Genomic DNA, 22252 nt, shown 5'->3' with positions numbered 1-22252 from the left:
TTTATTAGATTTGTTGGTATAACATTGGTTAATAATATTATACAGATGTCAGGTGTACAGCTTTATAACACACCATCTGTATGCTCTATTATGTGCTCTTGGAGAACCTTAATATTACAAACGGAATAAAGTAAATCAAACAGCAGACAAGCAGGCCATTGGACAATTCCACACCTATGCCTAGTTGCTTCCGGGACTCCATAGACAGTTACCTTACAAGGCAGAATGGTTGGAATGGCTGCCAGCTGTGGAGACTTCCCATTAGTGGTTCTTAAGTTTTAGTTTGCATGAGACATGTTCTATCAGGCTGTGCGCACAGGTCATGGAGCTTATCTCTACGGGGCAGTTTTGACAATACCAGACGTGGTTTTGCTGCCAGTAGCTCTGATTAGATGTTGGTGGGGGAGAGGGTGCATTCAGCTGACAACCCTGTGTGACGTGCCTGCCCGGCTGGTAGGATTGTGGTCCAGGTGTGCCTTCTGCTTACTGCGCTCAGGTGTGGCGTGGATAAGGTGACAGATCCACGCCTGCTGTGTCCAGGAGGCAAAGGACACCACCCTGGCTACGCCTGGCCAGGCACTGGGCCTGGTGTTCTTGATTCTCGGAGAGCCTGATGAGACCGTCTGTCTTGCGTCAAGCTCAGTTATGGGTGGCCTGATCGTTAGTAATCGTCCCGGCGGCCTTGGTAGCGCACTGCTTCCCTGGAGGATGATTTTTCCGTCAGAGGACATTTGACAATAATGTCTGAGGACATCCCTGAGTGTTACGACCGAGAGGGGCTATGAACGACTGTGGGTGGAGGCCAGGGATGCTGCTAACCACCCTACAGTGCACGGGGCGGCTCTACAACAAAGGACTGTGCCCCCAAATGCTCACTGGGCCAAGGGTGAGAGAGCCTGGGCTAGAAGCTTCCTTTCCTGCATTTCCTTGGAAGCAGCAGCTACTGTATCCAGAAGCCTGGAGAACTAAATGACCCCTCCTGGGAAGATGAGTTCAGGAGGGTAAAACGTGGGCTTCTGAGGATAGCGATGCGGACCTGCATTATTCCTTCTGCAGCTGTGCTCCTGACTCCACCCCCGGGAGCCTGGGGCGCCCTGTCCTTGCTGGTTAGTCTGAGGGAAAGTGAAGAGGCCTAATTGCACTGGGTTCAGTGAGTTCCCAGGGGTGCCCCCCACCTGTCTGCGCTCAGTGGCTGCTGTCTGTGTACACAGCTCCCTCGCCTCCTCTTCTCCATGGAGACCCAGGGGGAGCCTCGTCATTGTGTTCTCACCTGCTCACCAGGTTTTGTCGGAACAGCTTGGGGAAATCAATACCAGCTCCAGGGGAGACAAGCACCCTGGCTTTTGATTCCTGGAAGGCTCGGTGACTCTTTCTGTGCAACCCTAGACTGTTTCGTGTGGAGTCGGGAGGAGGGTGCTCCCAACCCATTCTTCCTTCTATTCTTTATCCTCTTGCCCCTCCAGAGTGTGGGCTGTTTGTGTTGAATAGAGTTACCTGAGTCACACCGAGTCTGTTTTCACATTGGAGCCTGCTTTCTTCTCATTCTAGGGCGTGTAATTGAATCTGGGTCCGGAGTTGAATGGTGCCCTGCAGATATAATACCGTGTCCTTAGAATTCGCAAGTGAGTGAAACACTGTACAGGGCACAGGGGGAAGCCCGGCGCCCATCGCCTGCTTGTCTTAGCACCTGGCGGCTCCACAATTATTTAACCAGTCTGGTGGTGACTGGTCACTTGTTCCCAAGTTTTGGGAATTGCAACCAAAACCACAGGCATTGTTACGGTTTAGTTAATAATGATCCTTGAGGAAACATCTAGAAAAGTAAAATTACTCCACATGAATCCAACATTTCAAGGCTCTGGGGCGGTTTGCTCACAGTCCCTCTGGAGAGTGGTACCAGTTTGTACCCTCAGTGGATGTGTATGGACACGAGCTTCCTCTCTGGAAGTCACACTTAGGGATATGTTGGGAGTGTCCACGTGGTCGAGAGCCCCGTGCATGAACCTACCAAGTTACGCCCCAGCGGCCATGAGCCTCATTGTTACTGTGGCCTTGGCCGACTGGGCTTCGGTGTCACCTGTTTCAGGAACACGCCAGACATGCTCCTGCCCCGGGGCCTTGGCACTTGTCGTCCCCGAGGCCTGTGCAAACCTGACGCTTGGCCCCTGGCTTACCTCCCCCCACCCCCCTCAGAGGGCTTTCCTCACACCTGCCTTCTCAGTGACGCTTCCCCTGGCTTCCCATTTAACATGGAACTACTGCCCCTTCCTCCCAAATGCACTCACACGCCTCAGCGTCTCCTCGCCTGCGCCATTTCTCTGCACGCCCCTTGGTGCCGTCTAACACCCAGATCCCCCGCCTTGCGGACAGCACCGTGCAGGCTCAGTGAGTGGGTGCTGAGCGAGAAGATGGGCCCTCACTGGTCAGCGCTGACACTTCCCTCATCTTCTGGGCCAGAGGAGCCGCCGTGTCGTTTGGGTTCATTTCCTTTCCTTGTCAGCTCCAGGGAAGTGAGTGACTTACAGGACTGGTGCTGTTGCTGAGGCTGCCATGATCAGCTCTGTTGCTGTGGTCGCAGTGATGTCCACCGGTCCCCGAGCGAGGGCAAGGCCCACGTGCACGCGGCTGATGAATATTCACACCGAGACCTACTTCTAAAACCACAAGAACCCGCTAGGAAATGGGGCAGAGGACTTGGCCAGTTCACAGAGGGGTGGACCTGGGACTTGGCCGTTCATGTCCAGGCTCACTCACTGTGGGAGAAATCCGGGTTGGAAGTGCACCGAGAGCTGCTTTCTTCGCGGCGTCAGGTGTGCTAACGGCAGGCTGTTGGGGAGGCTGAGTTGGTAGCAGCCTCGTCCGTTGCTGGAGGCAGTGCGGACAGCACAGCTCCAAGGAGGCCCATTGGAAACAGCCATGAGAATTTGAAACTGCTTCTGCCCTCGGGCCCAGCAATTCCACTCCGCCCCGCTTTGGGCAGGATGTATTCACGTGTGTGCAAAGCGGTGGATGCGTAAGCTGACTGACCCGCCTCCTTTGTAACAGCCACAGGGAAGAATCACCCAGAGGCCCGGCAGAGGACGGGGTCATCAGATAGGTGGTCTCCATGCAAAGAACCAGGACGCATCTGTGAGAGAAGCAGGCGCAGTATTTGTGCGAATATAGAGAGATTTCGAAGAGATACAAAGTGAAAAGACCAGGAGAGAGAGTGCTGCCTTCTGTACGCAGGGGGAAGGGCGGTACATTTTTGCATTTGCCTTGTGTATGTGAAGACGTTCTAGAGCAGTGGTTCTCAACCTGTGGATCGCGACCCCTTTGGCGGTCGAATGACCCTTTCACAGGGGTCACTCGCCTAAGACCATCCTGCATATCAGATATTTACATTACGATTCATAACAGTAGCAACATTACAGTTACGAAGTAGCAACGAAAATAATTTTATGGTTGGGTCACAACATGAGGAACTGTATTTAAAGGGCCAGAAGGTTGAGAACCACTGTTCTAGAGGAATACAGAAGAGACTAATGACACTGGATAATCGGAGGGAGGATGGGGGTCTGAACTGAGACAGGGTGGATGGTCCACTTCCAGAGGAGGGAGATTCTACATTGCATGTCATCACATACACACACACACATTCATGTGTTGAATCATGTGCGTGTTTGACCTGTTCAAAAATATTAAGTTAGCCTGGCCGGCGTGGCTCAGTGGTTGAACATTGACCTAAGAACCAGTAAGTAGGTCATGGTTCAATTCCAGGTCAGGGCACATGCCCAGGTTGCGGGCTCAATCCCTAGTGTGAGGCGTGCAAGGCAGCCAATCAGTGATTCTCTCCCATCATTGATGTTTCTGTCTCTCCCTTCCTTTCTGAAATCAATAAAAAAAAATGATTATAAAATACTAGGTTAAAAGGTCACTCTACAGGAGATGGCTGGGCTGGGAGAGGATTCCCTTACCCCCTTGGATCAGCAGTGCTGCTCAATCAAATGAGGATCCAGGGTCCGCTCTGAACAGCCTGCATCTCCACCCCTCAGTCCCTCCGGGAAGGTGCCTGGTGGGAGTGGGCCTTGGGGAGGGGGTGTGTTGCACGTGTGTGAACCTCAGGCCTGGTCCCTTCCCAGTGACATCCTGGTTGCTATAGTGCAGCTCTGTTTGTGACACAGAAAACACTGTAGAGAAACGCTGCTTCCTGACCTGACTTCCTGGGCAGTCTGTCCTTCCGGAGCTGTGAGCGCGGGCTTCTGTGGCTCTGGACGGAGCGAGACCGACTCCCGGGACCCGGGGGTAAGGGCGCCTGCTTTCCCGTCCAGAGTCACAAAGCTGTCCTCCCCGGGGCCATGTCCCCGGCAGCTGGACTCTAGGGCATTGGCACCTTCTCCTCCTCTGTCTTGCCTCCTCCGAGCAGCCAGGGGTGCAGTTGGCAGCTGTGTCTTCTGTCCCTGAGCCGTTACTTGTACCTCAACCACCAGTGAAAACAGGAAGTGATGAAGCAGGCCCGCCTCGCGTGTGCTCTCAGCGACCTTCTTTCTCTTTGTCATTCCTCACCAGGGATAGACACGTGTGGCCGTCCGCACCGCGGGAGCCCGGGGCACCAGCGTGGGACGCGGCTTCACCATGCCTCCCCCCGCGGACATCGTCAAGGTGGCCATCGAGTGGCCGGGCGCCTACCCCAAGCTCATGGAAATCGACCAGGTTGGTAATGCGCGGAGCGGTGTGGGCTTGTTCTCGGTGTCCCTTCGGTTCTGGAATTTTCGCAGACATTGATGGCTCTTTCCCCCTGGCCTCTCCCCGGCTGTGCTGAGTCTGTGCAGTAATAGTTGCAGTGTAGTTGGTTTCTGTCCCACACACAAGGGCGATGGGTGGTTGCTTCACTTGCCCAGCATCTGCGTGGACGGTGTCAATACAGGGCTTGTGGCCCGGCCAGCGTGGCTCCGTGGTTGAGCATCAACCTATGACCAGGAGGTTAAGATTCGATTCCCGGTCAGAGCACATGCCCGGTTGTGGGCTCCATCCTCAGCGTGGGGTGTGCCGGAGGCAGCCGATCAATGATTCTCTCTCATCATTGATGTTTCTATCTCTCTCTCCCTCTCCCTTCCTCTCTGAAATCAATAAAAAAAATATTTACTAAAAATAAATTCCAGGGCATGTGTCTGAGGCTGTGACGAGGATCAGGGACAGTGGCCTGCGGGCTCCAGGCCAGCACACAGCACGGGCTGCCCCAGCCTGCCTGGCGGGGACTCACGGACACGTGCAGACCATTTCATCACGGGCAGCACAGAGCTTAATTTTTTGAATCCTGTTTCTCTTTGAATTTGGCCGGAGCAGCCAAGTGCGTTGAGTAAGGGCTTGCTAATGAGATGAGTGTCACGGGGCTCAGTCTTGGATCCCAGACAATTGTAATTTTGAGATTAGTGTAAACTGCACTGTGAGTCTAGTATATTGCCTGGCAGGTGACAAATACTCAGTAAATGTTGGCGGAATGAAAACCACATCATGGTGACTTAAAAGGTGATTTTACCCAGGAAGGCCTCCCTGGCTTGGATCTGGGTGGTTCCTGGGAGTCGCTGGAACTTGCTGTTTTAGTTCAGGTTCTCTCAGGAGGGTTACCTTGCCCCCCCCCCCCCCCCCCCCAGCAAGTGATTTAAAGAAAAAGGGTCTGAACCTTAACAAGCAGTGAAGGGTTTCATAGAGCAAATAACACAGGACTCCAGATGGCTTCCGGCCTTTGCAGAGTCAGGGTGCCATGGCAACTCCACTTCTTATTTATGTTCTTGATATTATTTTATGATTATAATCTGTACTGATTTTTTTTTCCTGGTCAGGTTTTAGTATCTGGTTGAAGGTTATATAACATTGTGTGGATCTAAATAACTCATTAAAATAAGTTCTACACAACAAGTCAGAATTACTGGAGCTTGAGTGTGAATGTAAGACAAGGTCGATGTTTAGGGTTGTTGTCATGCAGCCAGCACACCACTGTCATCATAGCTGCTCCCGGAGGTGGTTCTGTGGGACCCTGGAAGCAGCCCACTCGGGTCGAGAAGCCCGCCCAGCCGTTTTCTATCCATTTGTGCCAAGCAGCTGTTTGCCCTTTTCACATGCTGCTTGAGAGGGTCACCAGCTGGATTTCCCTTTACGCTGCGTCTGGGACTGCTTGGTGCAGACTCAGTGGAGTCAGGAGGAGGTGTGGCCACACTAGACAGAACAGCGCTTCCATGAGATGGAGGCTGGCTCCTGGGCTGGCGCGATGCTCCGGTGTCAGGGGCCCAGGTGCCTTCTGTCTTGTTGCTCTGCCGTCTCCGTGGGGCTGAGCACCAGTTGCCCGGGCGTCACCTGGGAGCTCATTAGACATGAGAATGGGGGAGCCCACCTCAGATCTTCTGACACAGGACCTGTATTTTCACAAGACCCCCGTCTGGTAGTGCAGAGCTGCACACCTGGTGCCCGAGGCTGATTTCTCAGGAGAACCACCTGGGGCCCCGTCCCAGGAGATTCTGAGAGATTCCGGTAAATGATTTCCTCTGGATTCTGCCACGGCTGGAGCGGTTGGGAGCGTCTGCTTTAAGACAGCAACTCCTGTTCCACACTCCTGACTCCCGTGGAGGCGGTGTCCTGCCCCTGCCGTGTGGTCTGGCCTTTGCTGTGTATTAATAATTAAAAAATATATTTAAAAATATTTGGGGTCCAGCCAGTGTGTCTCAAAGGTTGAGCGTTGACCTATGAACGAGAAGGTCATGGTTCAAGATTCCCAGTCAGGGCAGGTGGTGCTTGGGTTGGGGGGCGTCCAGAAGGCAGCTGACCAATGATTCTCTCTCATCATTTATGTTTCTCTCTCTCTCTCCCTCTCCCTTCCTCTCTGAAATCAATAAAAATGTATTTAAAAAATAATATATTTTAGAAGAGTTTTAGGTTCACAGAAAAATCACGGCAGCTCCGGGCCCAGCCTGGCTGCTGGTCATCTCCCTGTTTGATGGACGTACTTGTCCCCGTGGAAGCGTTCAGCTGCCTACAGAGCACAAGCCAGTGCTGGCGAAGCTCTCCAGGGTGAACCTGAAAGGGGGTCGGGAGGCTGCCGACTGTGGGAAGCTGTTTCATGCGGAGGAGAGGTCGTTAGACGTGTTATTTATGGCCCGAGCGCGGAAACTCCATGCTCTCCACACAAGGAAATAGATCTGGCCTCTCTCAGGGAAGGCAGGCCCCGGGCCATCTGGGCAGGCGAGGGTCCTGGCTGTCATTTCAATACGATGCACATCTGGGTCAGGTGGCCAGGCAGAGGGTCAGGCCCCGGGGCTGATGGGAAGGTGCATGGCTTCCATCTGAGCCCTTCAATCCTCCTCTGGTGGCTGCCAGGCTTTCCTAGGCGGCTGCGGCCACAGCAGCTCGGATGGAGCTGTTTTCACTGGGGAAGCTGTGAGGAAAGATTCTGTTTGAGGAAAGTCTACCACAGTTTTTAAAAAAATCACGAATGAGCCTCGAGCTTCCTAGTGACCTGAGATTCGAGTCAGATTCCTTAACTGGCCTCACGGAGCTTCCACGATCCCCGTGCATCAGCCCCAGTTCACGTTGCCCGCGGGACCTCGTGCACCTCTCACGAGCTCAGGTGTTTGGTAGAAGCTGCGCCTTTACAGGTGCGTCCCTGCGGCTTTACACGCATTAAAAAACCCTTGAGGCTTTGTTCTAACTAACAGCGAGCCTGCTGGACTGCCTCCCGCCTTATCAGTGCTCCACGCCTCTCACTCCCGCTCTGGTAAGCACGTGGGGGGTAGAGCTGCCTTTGAACTCAAACCCTTTGTGCTCACGTTATAATATAGCCATTTCTCCATCCTTCTTATTTCTTAAACCATTCCTTGGCTGGTAGCTTTGATTTACATTTAATATGACCTGTGGGCGTGGATTCTAAGCCCGGTGGTCAGCCTGTGTCTTACACACACTGTGTCTGGGGTCCATCGTATTGACCTCAGTTTCTGGCTTCCATAGTGAACAGTAAAGATAAGAATGGAACTTCGGTGTCCGCCCTTCTCTGGGCAGAAACATTCCACGGCCCCCTGCCTGGTAGGGTTGGGGATCTCATTTCCCTGGAAGAAACACAGCTGCCTGTGCTTTTGGGCAAGTGTGTCCCAAACCTGAGGTTTTCCCTTGACCGTCCTGCTTGTGTCGTATATTTAAGACACGATTCAAGCTGCATGGATTTCATGTACCCAAGGCCTTTTGAAAGCTTATTGATTGCACAAAGCACAGGTAAGTGTTTGTGCTGGACATCGGAATTCGGCATTCTGTACATAATAATGGTCCTAGTAGCAGTAATAACAGCAGGTGCCATCTGCCCAGCACATGCCGTGTGCCAGGCAGCAGGTGAAGTGCGGTGTGGAGTGGTTTATCTCCGTAGCACAGCCCAGCGAGGCGGGCTTTAGACTTTCCCGTTCATAATCGTCGGAGGCTCCTTCACTTGCCTGAGATCACACAGCTGGGAAACTCCCAGTTCGAAGCCAGCACGTAGGACACTAAAACCCAGGCAGTTTCTACTAAATCATAAATCTGGTTGGTAATTCTTTCTTAAATTTATTTCTTTTCAGCTTTATTGCGATATAATTGACATAAAATGGAAAGATATTTAAAGTGAATACCCTGATGATGTGATGTATGTCTCCATCGGGAAAGGATTTCCCCAGTCGCGTTAATTAATACATCCCCCACTTCACGGTTATGGTTTCTTCCCCCTCCCACCCCTTTGTGTGAGAACATTTAAATTCTATGCTCTTAGCACATTCCAGTTATGCCGTACAGCACATCAGCGGGAGTGACCCTGTGTTCCACGAGAGCCTTACTCATCGTGTAGCTGAAGGTGTGTGCCCTTTTACTGACCTCTGCCTATTCCGCCCCAGCCCCCCACCCTGGCAGCCCCTCTTCCGCTCTTTCTGTGAGTTTGACTTTATTTTAGATTCCACCTGTGAGTGATTCCAGGTAGCGTTTGCGTTTCTCTGACTTACTTAACGAGTTCGGTAGTTCTCTTTGTGTCTCCCCATCTCTCACGCTTCCATGGGTTGGCTCTTGCCATTCACGTTTGAGTAGACGCCCAGCGTCGCCACAAGGCCTGCTCCATCCACTAGCCACGTGACTTCCAGGGACACGTGTCACGGAAGCAAAGAACAATTAGAGAAGATGTGGCCAGTGGTCTGGGTTACCACCCAAGGAGCCTACCTGGAGGGAGAGAGAGCATGGAAGGCTGGTTGCTGGGAGGGGCCGTCTGGCCCGGGGCCCAGGAGCATGGACGTTGGGGGGACTGATTTGGACTGGGAATCTGGGCTGCTACTTAAGTGCTGTGTGAGTGGGGACAGCCTCCTGCTCCGTGAGGAGAATTGGCAACACGCACACATGCTTTCTGGCATCTGGGCCTTCAGTGAGATAATCACTCAGCACTCCGCTTAGCGATGCTAACCATTAGGAGCCAATTATGGTTTCTTCCGAGTGGCACACACAATAGAACATGCTGCTTAGGTTTCCAGCAAGACTGGAGCCAATAATATAAGCATCCTCTCCAATGCACTGAGGCCAACTCTTAGGAGAATGAAAACCCGTCATTCCCAAAACATCTCAATAATGAGCGCCTGGTCAATGGAAATGACCTGAGCTCCACGGAAAGAGTTTTGAATTCAGACCTTTAAGATAACATAACACATACTTGAAGAAGGTGCTTAGTGCCCTTGGACCCTCCATGTAGCAGTCGTTCAGACTGTCCGTATAAAGGCTCTATCGCATCAAGCGGGTGAGACTGCATCTCTGGAGAGCGAGGTTCCAGCCTTGCGCTGCAGAGGTGAAAAGGCACGGATTTTCCTGGCCCCTCCTTCCCCGAGAGGTCGGATACATCGGCTGTGGCAGCCTCAGCGCTATTGACTGTTGGGCCCAGATAATTCTTAGTTGCGGGGTCTGCCCTGTGCATTGTAGGATTTGAGCAGTGTCCTGGTCTCCACCCACTGATGCTGGCAGCATTTCCTCCCCTAGTTGCGACAACCCAAAATGTCTGCAGACATGGCCGAAGGTCCCCTGCAGGGGACAGGTTCCCCCTGTTGGACTAAATCAGCGGCTCCCTGCTTGCTTCTGCATCAGAATCACCTGTGAAATGTATGGAATGGGCAGAGAGGAGTATTTGGAGGTGCGTTTTGGGGCACAGGGATGCCTGCTCCTATCAAGCCCCTTGCTGGGGATGCTGCTGCACCTGGACCTAGATTTGGAAGTCATGATTGTGACACCCTGTCAACCTCCATCTGCTGGTGACACCTGACACCCACAGTAAGTTTCAGTGGGTGCCCCAGATGTCACGTGGTCCTAATAATTTCCCCTCTTGCTACTTTCCAGAGGGCACAAACACAGCGCCGGCAAGAGCTCCTTTCATAAAAAAGGTGTTGGGCAGAAAGGTGAGCCTGTTGCTGTCTGTGCTGTCATTACAAGGTCGTGTGATGCTGGGACAGGAGTAGCCAACCCTCATCTGATGTTTGCATCTGTTATATTGGGTAACAGCTATTTCTTAAACTTCCTCTAAAATAAAGTGACTGGGCTACTTCCCCTTCCAGTTTTAGCTCGCTCTCGCTCTCTCTGTGTGATGGGCCCTGTATAATCTCATGACATCCTAACGGTGGCCTTGCTTTGGAAGAGAAAGACTGGAAACATATCTCTCCCCTTGCCCGAGAGCTTGGTTTAATTCAGCAAGAACAAACTCTAGTCTCTGCTTTCCCTCCTGAAAATGGATGGAGGGTTTTGATTTGCTTTCCAGGCAAGTGGGGGTACTATTCCCTTCCCTCTACTTCCTTGCCTAGTTCTCTTACAAGGAGCACATTGGGAAACTCAGGACAGAGCCTTCCCCCAACTGTGTTTTCTTGAGATCTGCTGACTAAGGCATCTCATGTTGCTAGAACATTTTGTACATGTCACCCTTTGGACTTCATTTGTGTGTTGGTCAGCTGGCCATTTGTGGCAGGGCATGGAAATGCCTAGATTTTAGCATGCAGAAGGATTCTGGTTCCCCAGAGAAAGGCTTGTATGTTATCTCTGGAGATATGTAGACCTGCACGATTTTCCCAGAATTTGGAGGAAATGTGAGAAGCCTCAGGGAAATAAAATGTGTGCTTTTCTGTTTTCCTTTTTCTAGATTTCCAGCAAATGGATTTGTGAGTCCTCTAAGTCAATGGCACCAATAGTGTGCTTGACAGCCGCCCCCATCCCCCTAATCTCACATAGCCCTTCAAATAGCAAATTCTGTAGAGCAGTGGTTCTCAACCTTCCTGATGCCGCGACCCTTTAATACAGTTCCTCATGTGGTGACCCCCAACCATAAAATTATTTTCATTGCTACTTCATAACTGTAATTTTGCTACTGTTATGAATCGTAATGTCAATATCTGATATGCAGCATGTATTATCATTGTTCGTGACCCACAGGTTGAGAACCGCTGCTGTAGAGCCTACTTCCTAAATGGCTTTTGATTCTGTTCGCCTTTCACCATCCTCAGCCACTGCTGTAGCTACTGCCACGAGGTGACCAGTAGCAGCTCAGTGGCCTCCCGTGCACCCTCCAGGCTAAAGCATTCTGCAGTGGCTCTCCCGCCGCACTTGGGATAAAATCCTTGTGGCTACTACGGTCCTGCTCTCCCCAGCCCTAGACGACATTACCAGCCTTGCTTCGAGTCCCTGGGGTTTTCCACCAGCGCCTCTATCTGGGATCTCTCTCACCTTTTATGAAAGCACACTTCTCAGCGCCTTCATAAATGCCATTCTGAATTGGAAAATTTCCCCCCTCATTGGTCTGAATTGGAAAATTTCCCCCCTCATTGGTCTTCCTATTCATTTCCATCCCTCCTTAGAGAGGGTCTTTGCTGGCTCCTCAGACTAGCTGCATTGTAGCATCCATACTTACTCACTATATGATGTTCTGCATGGAACAAGTGCCTGGAATAGGGCCTGGTACGTGGTGAGTTCATAATGAATGCTGGGCAAAGGAAACAGGTGATATTTATACTTTTTCTGTCTAATGATACCAATAATTAAATATAATTATGAAAGGGAGCAGCCCTGGTGAGAAGAACATCCCTTCCCTTATTCCTACCATGCATTTAAATACAGTGGGGCCTTGACTTACGAGTGTCCCGACTAACGAGTTTTTTGAGATACCAGCTGTCTCTCGGCCGATTTTTTGCATTGAGTTGACAGAGTAATTTGGGTTAATGAGCTCCTTAACGAGCTCGGTTTCAGAACGAATTAAACTCGTAAGTCAAGGCCCCACTATACGTACACTATTACATTTCATGGATTGACATTATAAAGGTCTAATTTCATCCTTCCATCAGAGACATCTATAGTCAAAAGACAACCAAAAGACTTTGAGAGAAGTGCTGTCACGTTTCAAGGTACTTATAGATGGATCATTAATTACCGTGGGACAAGTTTGTGGTGACCTATTGGGATTCACCAACCTCATCACCATCCGGTGCTCATAATTTCCGGCTGTCACTTCTTTCTTGACCTCCTGACCCATATAAACAACTACCCATCTTCCTATTCGTCTTGCCCATCTAGATGTCCCTTGCAACTCAAACTCAACATATTCAAACACCCCTCATTATCCTTCCTCCCCTAAACCTGTTCGGTTTTGCTTCTCTTCATGCTTTCGTGGTCTAGGTACCATATGTGAATGCACACTCAGTTTGCTGAAGCTGAATCTATATGTCTTCCTAGACTCTTCTCACTTCCTCAGGTTTTTTAATCCAGTCAGTTATCTCAGAAAACTTGTCTACATCTGGTCTCTCATCTCACCTGCTGCTGCTCTAGCTGGCCCTCTTCTCTCTACAGCAGTGGTTCTCAACCTCGGCTGCACATTAGAATCACGTGGGAATCTTTTTAAAATCCTGATTTCTGGGCCTTATCCTCTGGAAATTCTGTTTCTTTGTTACTAATGTTGTGGCCCCACCCCATAACAAAGAAACAGAATTTCTGGAGGATGAGGCCCAGAAATCAGGATTTTAAAAAGATTCCCAGGTGATTCTAATGTGCAGCCAAGGTTGAGAACCACTGCTCTAGAGGAACACAGAGAGCAAGGGAGGACCTAAAAATGAGAGATCCTCACAGGGAGAACTTGAAAAGAGTGAGAGTAATATCTATACATACAAGAGATTATGAGCACAAAGTAGGTGGCTATAAGTTAAGAACAGACGGATATGAAAAAGAACCAATTAGAAATCTTAGAAATGAAAAGTATATATATATATACAGTAAAGCAAAACATAAAAATAAAAATAATACAGAAAAGTAAAAACGAACACATGACTCTAGAATGGATTTGGCTAAAGAGAGAATCTATAGTTTAGGGGATGGAAATGAGAAATTTATCCAGAACACAGCTTCCAAAATAAAGGAATGAAAAGCTATGAGTGTGGCATTGTATTTTCAGAGAATGACAGTTTGAGGATTGTTTTGTGAGAGGTAAAATCAAGAGAGATTAGTTGGATAGCTATTGCTGTAGCCTAGGCAAGAAGTGATCATGTCACGGCCCAGGGCAGTGATAGGGGAAATAGAAAGAAGTGAGACACATGTCTCATCAAGACATATGTGAAGATTAAATTGACAGGAAATTGATGATTGATTATATGTAGGGTGATAAGGGAAGATAAAATGTTAAAGATGAGTCTAAGATTTCTTGTTTGAACATCTGGGCAAAGAGTGGTGACAGCTACCAAGATAGAAAAAAAATAGCGGAGGAATATTTAGGTGGACTCAAATTCTTCATGGAAACCTTACAAATAGGTTCAAGAAAATAAGCAGTTATCTATATGGTTGGACCTCCTATAGATTTTTAAAAAAATGTTTTTATTGATTTCAAAGAGGAAAGGAGAGGGAGAGAGAGAGAGAAACATCAATGATGAGAGAGAATCATCAATCAGCTGCCTCCTGCATGCCCCACACTGGGGATGGAGCCTGCATCCCGGGTATATGCACCGAGCGGGAATCAAACCGGGACCACGTGGTTCATAGGTCGATGCTCGACCACTGAGCCACTGCAGCCAGACTCCTTTTGATTTTTCTTCGGGTTTTGGTACACTGGCCAATGTGTCCACTTAAGTTGTCTCCATTCACACTTAATTATGTCACTTCGCTGCTTAAAAACCTGATGGGCCCAAATCATCAAGAGTTGTCTGTAGGATTTAGATATTTTTGCCTCTAGCTTGCCCTTTTAGAGACATCTCTCTCATACATATGCCATTGTCAACTCCTCCACACGAACGTGGACATCCATTTAGCCATGCCATTGCATTTGCTGAGCCTCCCACCAGAAGTGCCCTAAGTGATCCAAATAGCATCTATTTTTAATTGCTTCTCTGTGCCCACAGGCAGAATAAAGAAGGTTCAGAGAGCCAACTCTGAGATGGACTTGGCAGGCCTGGAGCACACACAAGAAGGGTGGGGACCATTAATGTTGGTTACAAGTCTATTTCCTGGCAAACTAGAAGATGATGAATACAAGTTAAAAATTGGGAAAGAGAGTTTTGGGGTAAGATTTAAGTTTAACTTGTACACACACAAATTAAAATTACTTGAGACAGAAGGGAAATGCCGAGAAGTTAGGGCGGGGGGTGTTGATTTTGAGCATCAAAAGTGAGGAGGAGGAGACAGAATTCTTCCATTGGGTAGTTTCAGTGCTGACTTAGCATTTCATCATAATTTGTGTGCATAACGCATGAGCAGGATCAGCTACTAGTCTCATGCTAGTGCTGGAACACTGAGCTTTAAATAACTATCAAAAAATCACTTTGTGCTAGCAACCAAGATACCCAGAATTCCAGCGTCCTTCCCTCCAGCTTTTATCTCTGGGCACTTGGGCTTGTTGTTCCTGGTTGCCAGCACTATGGAGCTGAGGCTGGGTCAAAGAGGAAAGATCTGGGATTATACAGGTCTGGGTTCAAATTCTGGCTTCCTCACATGTGTATGAGGCTTTGAGCAAGTTACTTGACATCTTGAGATCTTCATACAGTTTTCTCATTTGTAAAGTACACTGGGAAATGGCTCTCTGGTAGTCACTCAATGACTAGTTGCTATTACTATTATTACCCAAAGAGCTGGCCAAGTGAAATAGGTAATAAGAGTCTGGGTTGATGACATGTCAAAGGTAGGGGAGTTTTGAGAAAGTGTTTGAGGTTGTGGCCATTGCTTACATATTCTGACTCTTCCAGAAGAGCCTGTTTTTCATTCTTCAAGGCTGGGGTTCAGGCTTAGGTTGCCATTGTCACACTCGTGGGATAGGTATTTGAGACTTGGAAGCCCATGTCCCTTCACTACTTGCTGAAATTTATCTCAGCACATCCATTACATTGAAGAAAGAAGGCTGAATTGGCATTAATGCATCCATCACAGTCAGGTAAACCAGCTCCATGGCTAAGAGAGACAAGAAGCATAAGGGGAAAAATGAAATAAAAAATGTGACCTCACTTCTTAATGCTCCCTTGGCCAGCAGTTCCTCTCAGCATTCTTTTGATTGCTGCACTACATCCAATCTCAGCTTCTTTGCAGTTAATAAACCATCATAATCTTGTGTTTAAATTGAATCTGAACCCTAATTTGCCTTCAGAGCTTATCTGGCTTTCTCATATCTACTCACCTGCTCTGATAATCGCCTATCTATCAGAGTCCACAGTCCACAATCACTTGTTTGTCCTACTCAGCCGGTCTGGCATTTTATTTTTAAATCTCTCTCTCTCTCTCTCTCTCTCTCTCTCTCTCTCTCTCTCACACACACACACACACACACACACACACACACAAACAAACACACACAGTTAACCTTCCACATATGAACTAGAGGCAAATAACTAACAAGACTATTTCCCTTGAGTGAAGGGAAGAGGCCCATAAGATCTGAATTCATTCACAGTGTGAGTCACTCATTTCTCCATGGAAAAGGACACTGCCTGCAGGGGTGGGGTGGGGTGGGGTGGAGGAAAATGGCATGTCAGCTGGTCTCGAGTCATCTGGGAGCGTTTCCTGGCAAAGACTGACATCAGGAAGGTGGAGAGGGATACAGGAATGAGGAAATTGGTGGCAGTAGCTACCCAAGATATTGACATTTCCGGGAAAATTTTGTTACTTATGTCCCTGAAAACATTGATCTTGAAATAGTCAAGGACTAGGAAGAAGAACACAAAAGATATTTGATATTAGTGTTTTTTTATATGTTGTCTATCTCTATAATTTTGACATTTTCTAAAATTGCACTTTTTCTTCAGTTGAATGGAAATACCATTTTTTTCTGAGTAGAAGTATATCTGATACCTAAAAGAGAAAGGTGTGTCTAGTTGTCTTTAATCTACTAATATGGCAATTTTCAACCTTTTTCATCTCGGGGCACACATAAATTAATTGCTAAAATTCTGCAGCACATCAAAAAATATATTCTTTGCCAATCTGACCAAAAAATAGGTATAATTTTGTTTCATTCACACCAGATGGCTATTGTTGTGTTGGCGTGTTGTCATATTTTTATTTGACAGTCTAAGGGAAAAGAGGTCCATGCCCTTGACTGAGGAGTCAGATGTTGCATGTTTAAAAATTCCTGCAGCACACCAGTTGAAAATCAATGCACCAACACACAAGACTGCTAATTATTTATGTCTTTTTCTTTTATACAGTCCAGTAGTTCTTATGACACAAAGATTGTGCTTGATCTTGCTAAAATCTAGTATTTCATTAGTTTGATGAAGCTGAAACATGTCATTTTTAGTAAACCATTTTGACATGAATCATCATTTGTCAAGAAAAAGGTGGCATAGCCTGTCATCTTTCAATTTTTAAAATTATCGTGATCCTTGGTGTTCCAGCTTGGGCGACGTAGTTGAGCCCCTTTGTCATTTGTGACAGTCACTGAAATCCTGCGTCAATGATTCACTGTGGAACTGTTGTCAACCTACTTCTTTCCAAGAACCAGCTAAATTTGCCTCAGGAAAGTGTGGTTTTGTCATTATCTTTCGGATTACTCAGGCCTCTATTAGAAAAACAGAGTATGCGTACACAGTTCTCAGACGCATCAGGTTCCTCCATCTAAAGGGATGTGGCTCGGAAGCATGGGAAGTAGTCAGAGGGCTCCTCGGAGGAAGAATGGAGCCGGCGTAAGATGACTGGTGCCACTGACACGATGTCTGGAGGCGCCGGCAGGGACCAGGTGGACGTCAGGCATTCAAGTTGCTCTCAGCCACATTCTGGACTAAATCGTAGTGAACATTCATCTCCCTTCTCAGAGGTGTCCCAACACGTGGAAACCAGCTTCTTTCTTTCTGGGGCAACGTTTCTCACAACTGCTGTGCACAATATGTTCAGTGAATTCCCATCTGTAAAAGCAGATGAAATCCCAGTGCTGTGCTGCGCCCCTCAGAGTGTCAGGACCAGAGGAAGCCTTTTCATTGTCTAGGACCAGAAGCTTGAAGTCTCTGTGGAAACAGTTTTGCAGCGAAAGGCTGAGCGATGCTGGTCTGTGGAGGGCAGGTGTGTGGAGGGCATCTGGGGGCACCTGCCCTCCTCTGGCTGTGCTCCTTCTTTAGCCCCTTCCTGAGCTTTGGTGGCAGGTGGGGAGAGACCAGGAGAGAGGGAAAGAAGCTAGAAGTCTGAAAAGAGAAGATGTGTTCTTAAACATTATTCATTAATTGTTTGCTTTGCGGGCGCCTAGCAGCCACTCACCTGGCCGGTGGCAGAGGTAACTAGGTGGCAGTCTCTGCTCCGAAGCAAGTATAATCCAGTTATCAAAAGAAAGGAAAATGAACCCGGCCCATGTGGCTCTGTTGTTGAGCGTTGGCCCAAGAACCAAGAAGTCATGGTTCAATTCCTGGTCAGGGCACATGCCCAGATTGTGGGCTCGATCCCCCGTAGGGGGCGTGCAAGAGGCAGCCAATCACTGTTTCTATTTCTTTATCCCTCTCCCTTCCTTTCTCTAACATCAATAAAAATATATTTTATAAAAAAAGAAAGGAAAGTGAGTTGGAGAATAAAAAACAGGATGTGACAAATGCCAAAGGCAGCACAGAGGGCTGGAGTCATTCAAGCAAGAAGGAGGAATTGGATATATATTCACTTATTTCATGTTTTCAACTGACTTTTGAAAAATATACCTGCAAAGTATGCACCAGGTATTACCGGTGCATAGGCAAGCTCTGTCCAGTGCGCTGCTGTGCACCAGCTTCTATCCCAGGGTCTGGCACACGTCATCCCGATCTTCACTACAGTGTGCGCGACACGGCCTTTATTTCCAGAAGAGGACGTGGAGCTTTGTGCCCAAGGTTACAGCGACAGGGCCTGCAGACCTCGGGGTTCAATCCGAAGAAGTCATCGTCCGAAGTTGTTCAAGAGCTCGTGGTTGAGGAAAGAGAGAGGAAAGCCAGTAGCTGATAAAGAGCATTCTCAATGCTTTTCTGGGGTCCATTCACTTAGCGTCATCTCATAGGCATTAGTGTCCCCACGCCACTAGAAACATTTGAAATGAACACGCTTTTCACGAAGCCAGGCTTCTTTGTGGGTGATGCCCATTTTAGGGCAGCGTGTGCCTGCGAAGTGGATGTCAGAAGCAAGAACTTCAGCCCACAATCGTAGTTGCTAACACATCAGGATGGGGGTGCTACCGGCTCTACAGGCCGGTGCCAAGGCAGAAGCGGGGGCAGCAGTGGACGCGAGGGCTCCGGCTCGGAGGTGCGCATTCACGCTGGGTGAAGTCCCCAAGCAGGTGCCTGGCCAACAGGCAGCAGCAGGTGTTTAAATAGGAACTGAGTTCATGAGAGGCTGGACGGGAGCAGATGGGGGGAGTGTGGGGTGCGGGGGGAATGATGAGGGACGACAGCTGGGCCATCCCCAGGGAGGGAGCCTCATGGCAGGCTGGCCTCACCACCGCCTAAGTAAACAAGCAGGGCTCCCAAGGATGTTTCTTCCTGGGTGTCTCTCATGTCTTAAAGGAACCATGTGCTTGGGTGGGCGCGTGATCAATCTTAACAGGTGAAAGGGAGGCAAGGGGAGGACCTCTTTCATGAGGAAGAGGATGCAGTGTTGAGCTGGAAGGGGAGGAGGGCATCCCCGTGGATTCACGCCAGGACTTGCTGGAAATGCAGGGCCGGGCATGGAAGAAGGGTCGGAGTGGGAGGCGCGGATGCAGGAATTTATCCAGCGGGCATTTCATTAAAGTCAAGGGAGAGGGTGGGGGGGGGGACAGCAGAGGCCAGCACCCACCCCGAGGAACAGAGAGAAGAGCGTGTTGCTGGAGACAGAGATGAAAAATGAATTCCTGGGGAACTGACCATTCTCGGGAATCTAGCTGGTTTTGTGTAAGGAGCTAAAAAAATCTTCCTGTGCTTTCTTACTATTTTTGGTAAATTAAGGTAAATAAAGGAATTCTTTTGGAGTAAAAGTTAAAAAGGGAGGAATAAATCAACAAAAACAACAAAAAGAGCTACTCCTTGAACATAACTGTTGGCACATGGTACTTTGCCAACAATTTGTAGGAAAATGCATGCTTTGCTTGACAAAAATATTTCTGCTGACATTAAATTTTTATAAAGTGAAGACGTACTCTCCTAGGTTGCCTAAGGGAACAGGGAAGAAAGTGCGTTTTGGGTCTAACGTGCACACAATCCCTGGTCCCTTGCACATAGAAATCTATGACAACTGTCTACCCTCCTGGTTATCTTTGAAACCAGCTTTTCCCGTTTCAGCTCACTGTGAGTCCTAGAAAGTAATCTTGACCTTCAAAACAGGTAGGAGAGGGTAAAGGAGGGGATAAATGGTGATGGAAGGAGACTTGACTTGGGGTGGTGAGCACAGATGATGTATTATAGAATTGTACACCTGAAGCCTATATAATTTTTTTAACCAACTAGAGGCCTGGTGCATGAAATCATGCATGGGTTGGGTCCCTCAGCCTGGCCGGGGATCGGGGCCGATTGGGGCCTTCTTGCCCAGTCCTGACTCGGGGAGGGACTGTGGAGGTTGGCTGTGGGAGCGCACTGACCACCAGGGGGCAGCTCCTGCATTGAGTGTTTGCCCCCTGGTGGTCAGTGCGTATCATAGTGACTGGTGGACTGGTTGTTCGGTTGCTTAGGCTGTTATATATATAGATAGCTCCTTAATAAATTCAATTTTTAAAAAACCCCACAAAAACAAAGAAAAAAAACACACACACAAAAAGCTTAAAGAATTTAGTTACAATGTTTATAAGTTAAGAAAACATACTCAGGCAGTGAAAATAATTTTGCCTCAGTATTCTAAATCCAGATATATCCAAATAGAGTATAGAATTTCATTTTTCGTTCCTTTAGGGTTTATGGCATCACAGGGAGAAAAACCAGTTTTCATCCTTTTACACCAAATTTTCTTTTCTCCCGGCCGTTTTTCTCTCAGTGAGGTGAAAGGGAGATTATTCAGCGGGCCTGCAGGAAGCTATCAAGGTGTGGCCCTTGTCACTACTCCAATGTCTTAGGGAACCGGGCAGATAGGCGCATCCTGTGTAACCCAGCAAACAGGAAGCGAAGTGCAGCAGAGCCAGGGCAGGGCTGGGAGTGGGATCAGTCGCAGAGCTCCTGTCCCACCGAGGGCTCTCTATGGGCATTGATTCCAGAAGAGTGTTTTCTGCAGGGGTATCTGGCTCAGTCCCTGCTTATGGAAGGTGTGCTGATCACCTGTGTGGCCTTGCTAAGGGATGGGGACAGTCACTTGGTACCTGTTTTGTCACCTGTTGAACTACACTCTCCATCAGTTGCCTTGCTCAGGGCTCTTCCAGGCCGTGAATCACGCAACCCCTTGGCGAGGGGTCTGTGCAGGCAGCAGCGACAGCCCTCACACGTCCACCAGTTTAGAGCCAGCAGCTGCCTCCAGCCCAGCAGTGGTAGGTGTGGTAGGACGTGGGGCACAGGGTGCTGATGAATCCAGGCTGTCCTCCCAAATAGTTGGCTTTATATTAGGCCTTTTTTTTTTTTTTAAAGGAAAGTTTGTGAGTGTGTGGATTCCCATTTAGCAGGAGTGTATTGAGTTTCTTAGATCCTATTGGCACCTGTGCACCGTGGAAACTGGTACTGAGTGAAGGAGGAGGTTCAAAGATGCATTAAGATGCTGTGTTCTCAGAGACAAGAAGGTACAAGAGGTACAGAAGTCCTTGGGAGTACTTCCTACAAAGAGGCTGTGGTCTCTCTCTCTGAGGGGACCAGGGACATGTGCTTAGAGGGGGTGGCTTTGATATGGATATTAAGGATCCCTAGAGTTCATTGTTAGAGATGGAGCCGAAAGAAGAGAGGCACATCTCAGCAAATACAGTGAATACAGTGAAAGTATGGAACACACACACACACACACTATGTAGTTGGTGGTCATTGGGGATCTCTGGGGGATATTGGAGCAAAAGACTGACATGAGCAAAGTTTGAGGGGAAGTTCTAATTTTGCCTAATTACAGTTCAAGTGAGGATTAGAAAGAAAGAAACTTGGAGATGTGTAGATTCATTTGCAGGGGTCTGGTGATGGGATCCCGGGGAGAGTCCTTAACAAAGGTGGTGACGAGGTCTGGAAAGGACAGAGGAGAGAGAAGCTAGGGAGGCAGTAAGGATGAGCCGCAGTGTAAACTGACTATCACAGAATAGGGCAAAGCGAAGGAGCAGGCAGGTCCTCCGGAAACGTACATGGAAGAACTGCCAAAAGTAGGAGCTAATGGAAGGCAGGAATCTGAGGTTGACGTGCCAGTGGAGCATTGGATGGGGCATGCATGGCAAGTGGTCCTCAGGAAAGGCCCTGGGTCTGGAAAGTAGGATTAAGGCTGACCGGACTAGGGAACGATTCATGCGATAGCAGGAGTTGGAATGAGGGGCATCAGGACTTTATAAGGCTGGTTAGGAGGTGAGAAGTAATAATGTGAACATCACAGAGGAAAATGCTACACAACCTTGTAAACAATTTGACCTGGAAATTAAGGAAATAAAGGTAATGATGCCCCTGGCAGTAGTGGAGTTGCAACAAGACGGTCGTCATGGTGGGGGGTGGAGGGCTTTGGGGGCGCGCTATGTTGGGGTAGAGTGATGGGTAGTGAATGGTGAAAATGATGAGTTTTGTTTCATATTTAAATAAGATGCCTGAAGGAGAGTTAAAATGCTATGCTTAACAAGCTGTCAAAGATTTGCAGGAGAGGGTTCTGGGACCAGAATAGATTTAGGGCAGTCAAGGTGAGTGAGGAACTGACCGATGAAGTAAAAGCAGAG

The 22252-nt window shown here is 48.6% G+C and overlaps 1 protein-coding gene and 1 long non-coding RNA gene across 4 annotated transcripts in view; one reads left to right on the top strand and one right to left on the bottom strand.

Moving 5' to 3' along the window:
* ELMO1 (engulfment and cell motility 1) overlaps positions 1–22252 on the top strand; it is a 391973-nt gene that overhangs the window by 70425 nt on the left and 299296 nt on the right. For all 3 annotated transcript variants that reach the window (XM_059655863.1, XM_059655865.1, XM_059655862.1), the window contains exon 2: positions 4549–4692. In XM_059655863.1, the coding sequence (XP_059511846.1) occupies positions 4615–4692 (78 nt within the window). In that variant the 5' untranslated portion in view covers positions 4549–4614. The remainder of the gene's footprint in view (positions 1–4548; positions 4693–22252) is intronic.
* Positions 31–3846, bottom strand: LOC132211542 (uncharacterized). The gene is made up of 3 exons (XR_009447467.1): positions 2286–3846; positions 1495–1587; positions 31–701 (listed from the first exon to the last, which is right to left on the bottom strand). It is a non-coding gene; the product is annotated as an uncharacterized LOC132211542 (long non-coding RNA).

This window comes from Myotis daubentonii, chromosome 10, assembly GCF_963259705.1.
Source record: "Myotis daubentonii chromosome 10, mMyoDau2.1, whole genome shotgun sequence".
NCBI classification, from domain to species: Eukaryota; Metazoa; Chordata; class Mammalia; order Chiroptera; family Vespertilionidae; genus Myotis; species Myotis daubentonii.
The sequence above is the reverse complement of the archived record's forward strand: the minus strand, read 5'-3'. Positions and strand labels throughout refer to the sequence as shown.